Genomic DNA, 14,285 nt, shown 5'->3' on the forward strand with positions numbered 1-14,285 from the left:
TGCTTATTAACTATATAATTAGTTAACATTTTTTTTTTTTTTAAAAAACTAGGGTTTATATTCTACAAAAATTGTTAATTTTTTTTTCAGTTGCAACTCAACTACTGGTTTTATTTGAGACTTCTGCTTATTTTATCTTATGTTTAGACCAAATAGATCTAGCTAAAGTTTGCTTAATAGTGATAAAGTCATGATAACACTTTTATATATCAGTTTACTTCACCATAAAACTACATTCTATGATTATACTTTAAAAAGAAAAGTCAATTCTCCAATGTCAAAGTTTCCAAGAACCACTAGCTAAGAACATCTCCAATGGTGTTACCACCATTGGAATCCTTAGTAAAATTAAAGTATTTTTATTTTTTTAAATAGTTAAGAACTCTAATCAAATTAGTATGTCCAATGGTGTTATCCAATTTGGAATCCTTAAAAATAAAAAATTAATAAATTTTAAAACATGTGAAATTAAAATATATATTTTTGCATGATTAACTATCATTAAGAAAAAAAAATTAAAACATGTCAAATTTAAATATTTATTTTTGCATGATTAACTTTCATTAAGAAAAAAAACATGTAAAAATAAGATATTTATTTTTGCATGAGTAACTATCATTAAGAAGAAAAAAAAAATTAAAACATGTTAAATTTAAATATTTATTTATTACATGATTAAATATATAAAAATACAATAATTATTAATTTAAATATATTTTCATCACCAAATACAATAATTATTAATTTTCTATAGCAATTCTAATCTTTTAATCAATTTTAAAAGTGGTTTCTATAAGTTATTTTTTAAATTTTTTTTTTTCAAGTTTCTATAGCAATTCTAATCTTTTAATGAGTTTTAAAAGTGGTTTCGATAAGTGATCGGAAGACGTTAGCTCCGTTGATGATCGGAAAAGAGCTTGCCACATCACTAAGGATTTGCTCCTTAAAACCTCTTAATTTAGGACTGCTCCTTACCAAACTGAGCTTTGTTAATATTATTTTATTCCAATTAGTCTAGGATTATGTGCTAAGGACCCTCAAAATATACAGTTGCGGGTGGTCCAACCTCTTATGCAAACACTTTGTATATAAGTGAGACCAACTCCTCATACTTACTCACAACACAAACAATACACTTTCGTCTTTACACAAACATCAGCGAATAAAAAGTTTGATCATGAATGCTTTCACAGCCACATCACTTCCAATCGTTGCGATTAGCATTTTGCTTATTGCATCCAGCGTTCAGAGCATTGAACAGCAAGACTTCATAAACACTCACAACGCTGCACGTTCGCAGGTCGGAGTTCCGAACCTTGTATGGGACGCAGCAGTTGCGAGTTACGCACTGAACTACGCAAATGCTAGAAAATCCGACTGCAACCTCGTGCACTCGACCGGACCATACGGAGAAAACCTAGCCAAGGGAAGTAGCAGCACGTTCTCGGCCATATCGGCCGTCAATCTTTGGGTCGCTGAGAAACCTTACTACAACTACACCACCAATTCTTGCACAGGTATATATATATATATATAATATATATACAACACGAACAATTCATATCTTATTTTAACAAGGGTGAATAAATAAATATGTAATATCTCTCTCTATATATATATATATATATTTTTTAAATTTTTTAAATTTTAAAATTACAGGTGGACAACAATGCCTGCATTACACGCAGGTGGTGTGGAGAGAGTCAGTGAAATTAGGGTGCGCTAGGGTTCAGTGCACCAATGGTTGGTGGTTCGTGACTTGTAACTATGACACACCCGGCAATTACATCGGAGAGTACCCTTACTAATCTTGACACTCATATGAATTCACATAATATATTTATGAATAAGGATAATCTGAATCTCTTTTACTTTCAGGATGTAGTAACTTATGATTTTCAGATAAAGAGGTTGTAAGGTTTACCATCATTCACATCAATCAAGTGTTATTTTTTGTAATTTTAATTTTATGTATCAAGAATGTTTGTTCTCCTCGTAATATTATTGTTGTGAATAAATTTACGGAGCAAATCCTACTAGAAGAAGCAGACGCCGGTCTTCAAGCTCTTGATTTTGGTTTCTGACTTCTGGATCATGGTTTCTTCCTGTTTTCGGGCCAAAAAAAAAATATATTTAGATAAATGAAAGTCTTTTCATATCTAAGAATATAGAAGAATTTAATCTTAATTTCGACCACAATTATATACAAAAAGGACTCCAAAACCCTGGAAGAGAAGATCAGCTATTAATATCCTTGTTGTACGTATATTTATTTACACAGTGGGCGAGACTGCTGGAGAACCAAACCTGAAATTTAGGTTTTGTTTCAATTCGTTTTAAAAAAACAATCCAAACTATATCTAGTAGTTAAGTGCATTGTAAAAGGCAGAATAACTGAGTAAGCTTACGTTATTTAAACCTTTTTTTTTAACACTGAAGTTCTTCAGGTCCAAAAAAGACACAGTATGGGATCAAACAGAGAAGTAAAAACCGATGAGACTGTATTATATAAACTATGGAGAACTGAATATTGTAAAAAATAAAAATGATAAGATTATACCAAAGATTAAGAAAAAGATGATTCAACTGCAGAGGCGAGATATTATCTCTTTCTTTAACTCAAAATACGTCCCGTAGTGCGATGGTTCGATAACGTAATGAGTCCCAAGATACAACTGCAAAAAATCTTCTGATTTGCATCACTCTATCAGAAGCCTGGCGAAACTAGTTTTGTGTATACTCTCAGACTCGAAAAAAGAAACGAAGAGAAGACACAAAAAAAAATAAAAAAAAATAAATAATCAAATATTCAAGTGGGAGAATTCTTTTTACTATACTTGTTCTATGAACCTGTACTGAATGAGTATTAACATTGTCACCTTTATAGTTTCAACAAAAGAAACCGACGTGGTGTTTTTATGGAGAGTTAATTCAGATATCAATGTCATAATGAAGATAAGATTCTCCATTGACTCTTTTGATAACAACTAACAGCAATATAAATATGTTTTAAATAAATATATTTATTTAAATGAATTTGCTTTCTTGTGTCTAAACAAGCACAAAAGATCATCTTAAATAAAGTTTATAATGATATGTTAATAGACAATGTCTCATTAACAAATCCAAACTCAAATTCAAATTCAAATACTCAAAGGTCGGAGGCCAGCCTTCAGCCAAAGAGGCACAACAGTGCAGCGAAATGAGATGGAAGGGCTCGAAAGCAAGAAAAGGTTCCAAAGCCCTTTGACCCAGTGCTATCTATGTTAGAGGACTGCGGCGCTGTAAGGCACCACCCTGTTGTGCCAGCAGCCAACTCCGGCGTGTCAGCTTAGTTATCCTCATCAAGCCATTTACTTGATGTCTAGCTTTACAAGCTTTGTAAATCATCCACTTTGGATCTCTATTTCTCATTCAAAACAACTCCGATTTTGACCAACAAATACACTAACTCATAGTGTTCACGGGGACGATTACATCGTGCCCAAATTCCGGTTCTTCCGACAGACGTCTCTGTCGAAAAACCCATCGGAAAAATGGTCCACACCACTTTGTCAAAAACGAGTTCCAACAATTCCCCACATGAATAGAAATGACTCTATATACATGACTCAAGAAAAGAAAAAAAAACTTTTGAGAGTACGAGCGAAAAATCCACTGCATGAGGACTTCCCGGGAGGTCACCGTACCCATCCTAGTACTACTCTCACCCAAACACGCTTAGCTGCGGAGTTCTGATGGGATCCGGTGCATTAGTGCTGGTATGATCGCACCCGTTCTTAAATTTTATAAAACTAATGAGACCGTATTATATAAACTACGGAGAACTGAATATTGTAAAGAATAAAAATGGTAAGATTATACCAAAGATTAAGAAAAAAATGATTCAACTGCAGAGGCGATATATTATCTCTTTCCTTAACTCAAAATACGTCTCGTAGTGCGACGGTTCGATAACGTAATGAGTCCCAAGATACAACTGCAAAAAATCTTCTGATTTGCATCACTCTATCAGAAGCCTAGCAAAACTAATTTTGTGTATACTTTCAGATTCGAAAAAAGAAACGAAGAGAAGACAAAAATAAAAAATAAATAAATAAAGAATCAAATATTCAAGTGGGAAAATTCTTTTTACTATACTTGTTCTATGAACCTGTACTGAATGAGTATTAACATTGTCACCTTTATAGTTTCAACAAAAGAAACTGATGTGGTGTTTTTATGGAGAGTTAATTCAGATATCAATGTCATAATGAAGATATGATTCTCCATTGACGACTCTTTTGATAACAACTAACGGCAATATAAATATATTTTGTTTGAAACATAATATATTTATTTAATTGAATTTGCTTTCTTGTGTCTAAACAAACACAAAAGATCATCTTAAATAAAGTTTATAATGATATGTTAATAGACAATGTCTCATTAACAAATCCAAGCTCAAATCCAAATTCAAATACTCAAAGTGAAACATTTGCTAATTTTTATACTTAGCCAAATATAAAGCTTACAAGCTTTGTAAATCATCTACTTTGGATCTCCATTTATCATTCAAAATAACTCCGATTTTGACCAACAAATACACTAACTCATAGTGTTCACGGTGACGATTACATCGTGCCCAAATTCTGGTTCTTCCGACAGACGTCTCTGTCGAAAAACCCATCAGAAAAATGGTCCACACCACTTTGTCAAAAAACGAGTTCCAACAAAAACTGAAACAATACAGATACCAGTAGACACCACAGCTCTCTTAAGAGAAAAAACTGGTAATGAAAACAACTTAGAGACCCCCTAAAGACGAAGGTGGAGGGAGTTCAGTTTCCTGCTTCTTACTGAATAAGCTGATCAAGCCACGAAGGGCCACCAGACCCAACATAAGATTGTGAATGAGCCCCTGTGACAACACTCTATGCAATGGCTTGTGCTACATTGTTTTTCTGATCAGAGACATAGCATATAGACCATTCCTCAAAGCGGTGCAAGAGAACTAGGATTTGTTGGATCAGAGGTAAGAGGTCCATAAAGTGATAAAGGTTCAAAAGGGACTGTCTCACCTCTATCGAAGAAGCTTTAAATATGAGTTGTTAAGTCAGACTCTCGTTTGAAAGCAGAGGAACAGAAAGCTCGACGACTATGATGAATAGGGCGCCCACAACTATCTCTTGTAACCCAGCTGGCTCCCGTAAAAGGTCCCGAACCGACCCAAGCCATTCCGATATTACATTTGATGAAACCCAAGGGAGGCTTATCCATGCATTCTGAGAAATAATAGGCTGAACCTGAGCTTCCACACGTGAGTGATCACCCGAGTTAACCTTGGTCCATATCTCTGCCTCCTCTAGAGCTTTAGAGACAAGGGATGAAGCTGATAAACGACTCTTCTCAAATATTAGAGTGTTCCTCCACTTCCAGAGATTCCAAAGGATCCAAGGGAAAGAATTGATATTACACTGAGACAAGCTCTGTTTTTGGTACCCGCCACTAGATAATGGAGATTGAGGAAGATTGATGAAGGGGAGAAACCTGAGGGAGGAGGCTCAATTCGTGCTAGTCTCCAAGCCTCCACTGCTGTAGGACAGAAGAACAATACATGGCAGATCGAATTAGGTTGAATCTAAATTATTATTCGAATCTAACATATAAAAAACAGAAAAGACACTTCCAAAATTTTTAGATCTGTCTTTTTATGAAAAACTTGCAAAAAACAAGATAAATTTGTGAAAATGACATGAGACAAATTAGAAATTGATATAAAGTTTGTGTCTTCAAGCTCAAATAAATTACATAGAGGTTAGATAATTTGTGTCGTAAAATTTAAGATGAATGATTTTCCTCGCAAATAGTAGTAAGAAATTTTGTTGTAAAGTAGACGTACTTTTACGTCGTCGTAATGGACTCATAATGTAATGTGTCATTGTTAATTAGTCATTAAATTCATAGGTAATCCATTGTTAGAGAGATGTAAAATTCACAACAAAATAACAATACTTTATGTAGTTAATTTGTCGTAAAATATAAAAACAAAGTAAAAACGAATGGTGTTGTAAATTCGTCGTTAATTTTACGACAAGTTAACGAGTCTGTCTTTGTTAATTTGTCGTTAAATTAGCAACAAATTTACAGCGTTATTGTTAATTTTAAATATTTTTATAAAATAATTTTAACAAAAAAATAAAATTCAAATTCAAAATATATATTAAAAGGAAAATATATTAAAATATATTAGAAAACATATATATTTTTAAAAAATTACTAAATTTAGCTGTTGATATCTTGGAAGAGTCTCAAGCTAGTGACATCGGTTCTTCGCTCCTGTTCAGCATGCTGGTGTGATGTGCGTTATGGTGGATCTTGAATCCCGAGGTTGCCCAGGATCCGTTGCATCTCCGGGTTCCAAATGGCGAAGACATCTAGCAAACTCTCCATAGATGAGGTGCGCTTTCGTCATTTCTAAATTGTGAAGCTTCAGCTATGGATTTACGCTTTTGTTTGCCATTTCGTGAAGTTTTATCTATGTGGAAAACAATTTATTTGTATTAAATTTAAATTTTAAAAATTTAGAATTATTTACGTTTACCTGATTTCATTTTGTTTTCAATCAAAATATATTTTTAAGTATATTAATTTTAAGATTAAATACTCATGGTCTCAAGAATACTTCAGAATAATGGTAAAAGTGTATATATATTTTTTGTTCGGCCATAAAGAGGTAGTTGTAATTTTACTACCCTTTTAACTTACTCTTATATTTGATTGAATTTGATGTATATATTTGTATTTCCAATTCAATTTTTGAACCACTTTTAGCAAATTACTTTTTATATTTCCTCTAAAATAGATAAATTTTATTGTAATTATGATTGTCACTTTGATGCATCCCTCCTTATATACTAAAACACAAGTCACTTCACCAATCAAAATTTGACATGTAATTCATATTTACAATTTTTTTAAAAATCAATTAGAACAAAATAATGTTGAGGAAAAAAAAAACTGTAGCAACCATTTCTTTAGCCCACGATCCTCTTCCTTCTTCCACAAACTTTTGTTTTCCCTATTCCTATATATTTTTAGAATTTGATAGACAAATGACAGTGAAACTCCCAATTGATTAGGATGTGGTATCTGCTCCGGTCGGAGGAGCACGAGTATAATCTGGTCTTCTCAGCGGGACTTTCAAGGGTTCTAATGACAAAGACTGACGAGGCAACGAAGCAATCGTCACTTCTGTTGATCGACTGTAAATGAATAATTATTCTATCTCTGATTCAGATTTGCGTGGAAGGACTGGTGCGTTAAAGCAACGAGCTCAACAAGGAGAATCCATGGACCATGGATTCAATTTCTACATGTAATTTCTTCAATCCTTCCTTTGATTTGACACCAAATTGTTTTGTTTTAATTGTTTGATTTCTAAATAAAGAAGTGTTTGTTATTGTCAGATACGCTTCATCAATACAGGAACAATTTTTCATAAAAGGTAAAAGCGCTTCTACTAAATCACCCATTGAAATACCACGCTCGATAGTTTGATATTAAATGTAATAAGACAAAACCCATAAATTACAGGTTAATGATTAGGAAAACACAGGATAAACAAGACAAAAAGATGTAAAACAGAAAAGCTTCAAAAAAATATACAGTAATCTAACTTAAAAAAATATATCCAGTGAGTTTATTAAAATTAGCGTGACTTTTCTAAATCTAATCTAACTTAATTTTATATTTCACCAATAATCAGTAACAAGTGAATTTGATGATATGTGTTTTCTATAATTTTAGGCTTAGTCATATTTTATGATTAATTATTAATTTTAATAAATAATTTTAGTGATTTAGCTGATAAATTTATCATTATCTTCAGAATAATCAAAAATTCTAACGAAAAAATTCATAGTTAAATTTCTATTATATTTAATTTGTTAATATTACAATAATATATATATTTTTATATAATATTTGTTTAGTAATATTAAACCGATTCTATTTTAATCTGTATATATATATATATATATATATAGGTCACATAAGATAAATTAAATCATATATTTTTAAGATAATTTTTTTAGGACAATCAAAATCATTCATTGTGATAATTTCTAAAAAAATGTTGGCAAAGAATTCAAAAATACCTATAATATTATTTGTGAAGTTATCTTTCAGTCTCACGTTAAAAATTAGAGCATTTAAAGTCGTTATTATACTTAATATATAAATATCCATAAATTAAATTTTTTTATGAATTTGATAATCATCATTATCTAAAAAAAATATATATTATATTATCCAAAAAAATATTTTACATCATAATATTTTGAATATTTTAAAAATAAATATAACTCCATCTATATAGTTTGTGTATATATGAATTTTTTTCAAGTTTATTTTACGTAAAAAAAATATTTTAATAAAAACTCTATTTTGTATAATTTTATTAATATTTAATTAATTATTAAATATTTTAAAGCATGAAAATAATTTATTCTAATGGTTTTTGAATTGATAATATATCCATTTACAATTTTTTGTAAAATTATTAAGCCCGCAAGTGCCGGTAAAACACCTAGTGTTTTTTAAAGCAAAAATAACATTACACAAAATTCTACTATAGAGACACATTAGAATAAAATTCGCCTCTATAATATAGTTTTTATATCTTAAAGGAAAAATATAGAAGTGAGTTTGAAATGCTCTTAGCTAGAGTTTAACTTGCTATTCCCCTTGGTCGAGTCTGATTGTAATTTGTAAACATAAGATGCCAATACCCTTTCTTGCCTAGCACTTATTATTGTTATTTCTCTCTTGTGGAAGGGTTCAAATGAGAATTGGTAGCAAGAATGAATTTAGAAAGAACATTAAACGAAGATTTAGAATACGAGTAAGGGAGAACGAGTAAAATACTGTTTCTTGCAATTGTCAGTCTTCTAGTAATAAACGATTCAACCCCATATATCAGTGGGCCGAGAACAACAAGGGTAAGTGGCTATGGCTTCAACCTTTTTGGTGCTTCTCAGGCGTAAATGATTCAACCCCAGCTCTCCAATATGAGGTTACAATGTTAATGGTTTTGACCCCGACGCAAACAATCAATATATTCGTCTAAGAACTAATCAAAATTTGATACATTTTTATATTTTAAGTAGGTTTATATTTGTAACGCCTCGACCGTTTTTGCCAGCGGGTCTTCACGCACACTGTTCACTCAACATGTGGGCTCTACCACTTAGTCGACGACCGGTTTGCTAAATTTTGAAGGCTTCCAAAAATTTATTTATTGACCATGTAATCTTTACAGTTTACATGATATTTTTTTGTGATTTGGTTTCAGTCATACTGTATCCCGAATCATTTTCTAATAAGTCATTTATCTTCTAATAGGTCATCTCAAACATGATTAATTCTGAAGTTCTTTTGGACACTGAAAAGATAAGTAGATTTTGGTAATTTATGTAATCAATGCTTTTTGCAAAAAAAAAAATTATGTAATCAAATAAATTATATTAAGCTTTTCATATATATATATTAAAAATCGGGAACTTTACCATATTAATTAGTGTTAATTGTTTGGTTTGAAATGATTTGAATACATATTCGTTCTTTTGAACTCATTATTAGAATGCATCATATGCTCGCATGCGAGGAATTGTTACTTTTCAGCCTCGTATGATTCTCAATCTAAGTGATCAACTTGTTACTTATATGTTAAACTTAAATGACACAAAGCAATTTTAACGAGTGCCCAGTCTCTAACCGGTACGTCTCGTGGGAGAACTCTTGCTCCCAAACTCCACTAAATCAATAAAGAGTACAAGAACCAATCATTTATAGAACTGTGATGGTTTAGAGACACCAATAAGACACAATTAGTCTCAAGGCCTTTAAGCTAGAACAATATGAGCTCAACAATGTTCTCTATGCTTATATTAATGTCTCCGTCTCTCTTGTGTAGCTTGTCTCTCTTTGAAGCTTGGTCTCTTGTGGCTGAAGAAGAAGAATTGTGTCTTGCTTGATCTAACGAACATGTTATGTTGCACTTAACCTAATGGGCTTAGTCGACTAAGCCCATAGATTGTCCGCGCGTAACTTGTGCAAGCCGGCCCAACATTGAACAAGTCGGATGAGTTTGATCAAACCTCACAGGTTCCTTAATATCGTGATCCACTGTCTACATCCACTTGGCTGCATTCACCCCATCTGCATTGTCTTTACATTCAATCTATCTTTTCTTGAAAAATAAATTATATAGATATTAGTAAAAGTGGTTTGAGTTTGTACTACCCTATGAATGTCCTACTTGACGACGTTGTAAGCGGCGGAGAATCACATCCATGCACATGCCAATTACCGTATGCAAACAAATAGACATTGCTATTAGAATTTAAACACTTTCAAATTAGAAAATATATAGATTTTTTTTTTGAAAAGCAGAAAAAGAAGACGAAAATGCTTATTAACTATATAACTAGTTAACAATTTTTTTAAAAAAAAAAACTAGGGTTCATATTCTACAAAAATTGTTAATTTTTTTTCAGTTGCAACTCAACTACTGGTTTTATTTGAGACTTCTGCTTATTTTATCTTATATTTAGACCAAATAGATCTAGCTAATGTTTGCTTAATAGTGATAAAGTCATGATAACACTTTTATATATCAGTTTACTTCACCATAAAACTACATTCTATGATTATACTTTAAAAAGAAAAGTCAATTCTCCAATGTCAAAGTTTCCCAGAACCACTAGCTAACCTCTTATGCAAACACTGTGTATATAAGTGAGGCCAACTCCTCACAACACAAACAATACACTTTCGTCTTTACACAAACATCAGCGAATCAAAAGTTTGATAATGAATGCTTTCACAGCCACATCACTTCCAATAGTTGCGATTAGCATTTTGCTTATTGCATCCAGCGTTCAGAGCACTGAACAGCAAGACTTCATAAACACTCACAACGCTGCACGTTCGCTGGTCGGAGTACCGAACCTTGTATGGGACGCAGCAGTTGCGAGTTACGCACTGAACTACGCAAATGCTAGAAAATCCGACTGCAACCTCGTGCACTCGACCGGACCATACGGAGAAAACCTAGCCAAGGGAAGTAGCAGCACGTTCTCGGCCATATCGGCCGTCAATCTTTGGGTCGCTGAGAAACCTTACTACAACTACACTAGCAATTCTTGCACAGGTATATATAATATATACATCACAAACAATTCATATCCCATTATTTTAACAAGGGTGAATAAATGAATCTCTATAATATCATATGAGAAGTCAGTTTTCTATGTGTTGCTCTCGAATTAACTCTTACAATGGTTGATTACACTGATATATTTAATAAATTAAAATATTACATTTAAAATATTATTATTTATTATTTTATTTAGTTTCCTTTTAAAATTTTCCAAAAAACATATACATATAATAAAAGGAATTTTTTTTAAAGTTAAAAAACGAATTGAAAAAAAAAAATGTATATATAATATGATTTCATAAAAAATGGAAAGTTCACAAAATAGTAATATTACATTTATAAAATATTTTTAAATAACATAAAATATACTTTTGAAATAATATAATACTTTCTTTGTATCTATATTTTCTTAGATGAAAAATATAAATTTGTATATAATGTGATTTCATAAAAAACAATTTACACAGATAATCTTGATATTATAAAAAGAAATATTATTTCTTTTAAAACATAATTTTAAACAATAAAAAAATTCAAAGTATTAGAAATATTTTAATATATCTATCTATTTTCTTAGATGGTGAAATAAAATAATTAGGGAAGTAACATAAACTGCTATTTGTTTAATTGACTAAAAATAGTTTATAATTAGTATTATTTAAATGTTTTATTTATATTTCATATATTTAGTTGATTATAATATCTTTCAATTACAACAAAAAAAATCGAGAAATTATATTTTACTTATATAATATTACTTTCAAATACAATCACAATTTTGTTTACTACTTATTTTTAAGAGATATTAAAAAAAATAAAAATCAATTTTAAAAATAAACATCGTTTAATTATAAAATAGTTTAATGAGGTAGATATATTATATTTTATCATTATAAAAGTTATTTTTTCTTAATATTAGATTTTCTTTTAAATTTTATGTTTTAATGTTTGTGAAACTTAAGATAACTATAATTAAAATACCAAAACAAATATGAATTCTCATTTTTAAGATTATGTAAAATAAATTTCAGTTTCAATTCAATAAATCAAAGGCATAAAGTTAATTAGAATTTATAAAATATTTTAATTATTGTAAATATTGATATGTGTTCATGAGTTTCCAAAAATGTATCAGTTACTTATGCATATAACTTCTTATTGATCATCACTTTATTTTCTAATATTTTCTTAAAAACATCAACATATAATTTAATAAATATTATGAAAAAATGCACATTTAAATGATAAATAAAATTGATTTTACTTAATTATAATAAAAATAATTATACTTCATATTAATCATCGCTTAATTAATCCAACTTATATCTAAAATAATAGATTTATCTATGATAGAATATATATAATTTTATAAGAATAGTAATTTATTTTATAAATATAAATCATAGGACAACTCAAAACATATTAAAAATAAAAATAAAATATTAACCAACTGTTACAATTTAGTTATTTTGTAAAATTTATATATATGCATGAGACTTTAGAATATTATCGTTATACTAATTTATGTACTTTGGAATTAGACACTTTAGTTTATTTTTTATTTCATTCTAAACACAATATATCTTAGGTTATACATAATATTCATAAAATATATTTACATATCTGAGACAACAACCACCTAAATGCAAATAAGAAATTAATAAAAAATTTTAATATTTAGAATAAAAAAATATTACAGTTAAATTCAGAAATGCAATCCAATTGATCCAAATGATAACTAAATGGACTATAAAAATAACAAAACTGATTAGATATAACATATATAAAATCACATGTATAATTAAAGTAATATAATATTATTAATATAAATGATGCATACAAATTATAAATTAATTTAAAATTAAAAGTAAATAGCAATCAATTATTATAGTACATTTACTTTAAAATATTTATACCCGTGCATGAGCACGGAAAAATCACATGTAATATCTCTATATATCTCTCTATATATATATATTTTAATTTTTTGAATTTTAAAACTACTGGTGGACAACAATGCTTGCATTACACGCAGGTGGTGTGGAGAGAGTCAGTGAAATTAGGGTGCGCTAGGGTTCAGTGTACCAATGGTTGGTGGTTCGTGACTTGTAACTATGACACACCCGGCAATTACATCGGAGAGTACCCTTACTAATCTTGACACTAATATGAATTCACATAATATATTTATGAATAAGGATAATCTGAATCTCTTTTACTTTCAGGATGTAGTAACTTATGATTTTCAGATAAAGAGGTTGTAAGGTTTACCATCATTCACATCAATCAAATGTTATTTTTTGTAATTTTAATTTTATGTATCAAGAATGTTTGTTCTACTCGTAAAATTATTCTTGTGAATAAATTTACGGAGCAAATCCTACTAGAAGAAGCAGACGCCGGTCTTCAAGCTCTTGATTTTGGTTTCTGACTTCTGGATCATGGTTTCTTCCTGTTTTCAGGCCAAAAAAAAATATATTTAGATAAATGAAAGTCTTTTCATATCTAAGAATATAGAAGAATTTAATCTTAATTTCGACCACAATTATATACAAAAAGGACTCCAAAACCCTGGAAGAGAAGATCAGCTATTAATATCCTTGTTGTACGTATATTTATTTACACAGTGGGCGAGACTGCTGGAGAACCAAACCTGAAATTTACGTTTTGTTTCAATTCGTTTTAAAAAAACAATCCAAACTATATCTAGTAGTTAAGTGCATTGTAAAAGGCAGAATAACTGAGTAAGCTTACGTTATTTAAACCTTTTTTTTTAACACTGAAGTTCTTCAGGTCCAAAAAAGACACAGTATGGGATGAAACAGAGAAGTAAAAACTGAAACAATACAGATACCAGTAGGTACCACACACTACAAGAAAACACGCAACATTCTAACGGACATTCCGACAGACAATATTATCGTCGGTTTTCTTTGACGACATTCCGACGAGATACCGACGAAACATATAATTTCATGTTCGTCAGTATTTCGTCGGAAAATTCCGACGAAATACCGACGAAAGTAAGGTTGTCAGAAATATCCGACAAAATTCCGACAGAATATTATAATTTTGGGGTTTC

At 30.2% G+C, this 14,285-nt stretch overlaps 2 protein-coding genes, 1 long non-coding RNA gene and 1 pseudogene across 3 annotated transcripts; 3 read left to right on the forward strand and 1 right to left on the reverse strand.

Annotated features, from left to right (window-relative positions):
- Nucleotides 1-793: 793 nt before the first annotated feature.
- LOC106424442 (pathogenesis-related leaf protein 6) lies at nt 794-1,808 on the forward strand. The gene is made up of 2 exons (XM_013865196.3): nt 794-1,517; nt 1,660-1,808. Exons 1-2 carry the CDS (start codon nt 1,178-1,180, stop codon nt 1,806-1,808), a joined length of 489 nt encoding a protein of 162 aa, XP_013720650.1. The 5' UTR covers nt 794-1,177.
- A 1,841-nt stretch (nt 1,809-3,649) lies between these two features.
- Nucleotides 3,650-3,775, reverse strand: LOC125589283 (annotated as a pseudogene).
- Nucleotides 3,776-6,782: 3,007 nt separating this feature from the next.
- Nucleotides 6,783-9,522, forward strand: LOC125589217. The gene is made up of 2 exons (XR_007325395.1): nt 6,783-7,357; nt 7,449-9,522. It is a non-coding gene; the product is annotated as an uncharacterized LOC125589217 (long non-coding RNA).
- A 1,257-nt stretch (nt 9,523-10,779) lies between these two features.
- Nucleotides 10,780-13,996, forward strand: LOC106424439 (pathogenesis-related protein 1-like). The gene is made up of 2 exons (XM_013865193.3): nt 10,780-11,194; nt 13,239-13,996. Exons 1-2 carry the CDS (start codon nt 10,855-10,857, stop codon nt 13,274-13,276), a joined length of 378 nt encoding a protein of 125 aa, XP_013720647.1. The 5' UTR covers nt 10,780-10,854; the 3' UTR covers nt 13,277-13,996.
- Nucleotides 13,997-14,285: the final 289 nt, after the last annotated feature.

Source organism: Brassica napus, chromosome C6, assembly GCF_020379485.1.
Source record: "Brassica napus cultivar Da-Ae chromosome C6, Da-Ae, whole genome shotgun sequence".
NCBI lineage: Eukaryota > Viridiplantae > Streptophyta > Magnoliopsida > Brassicales > Brassicaceae > Brassica > Brassica napus.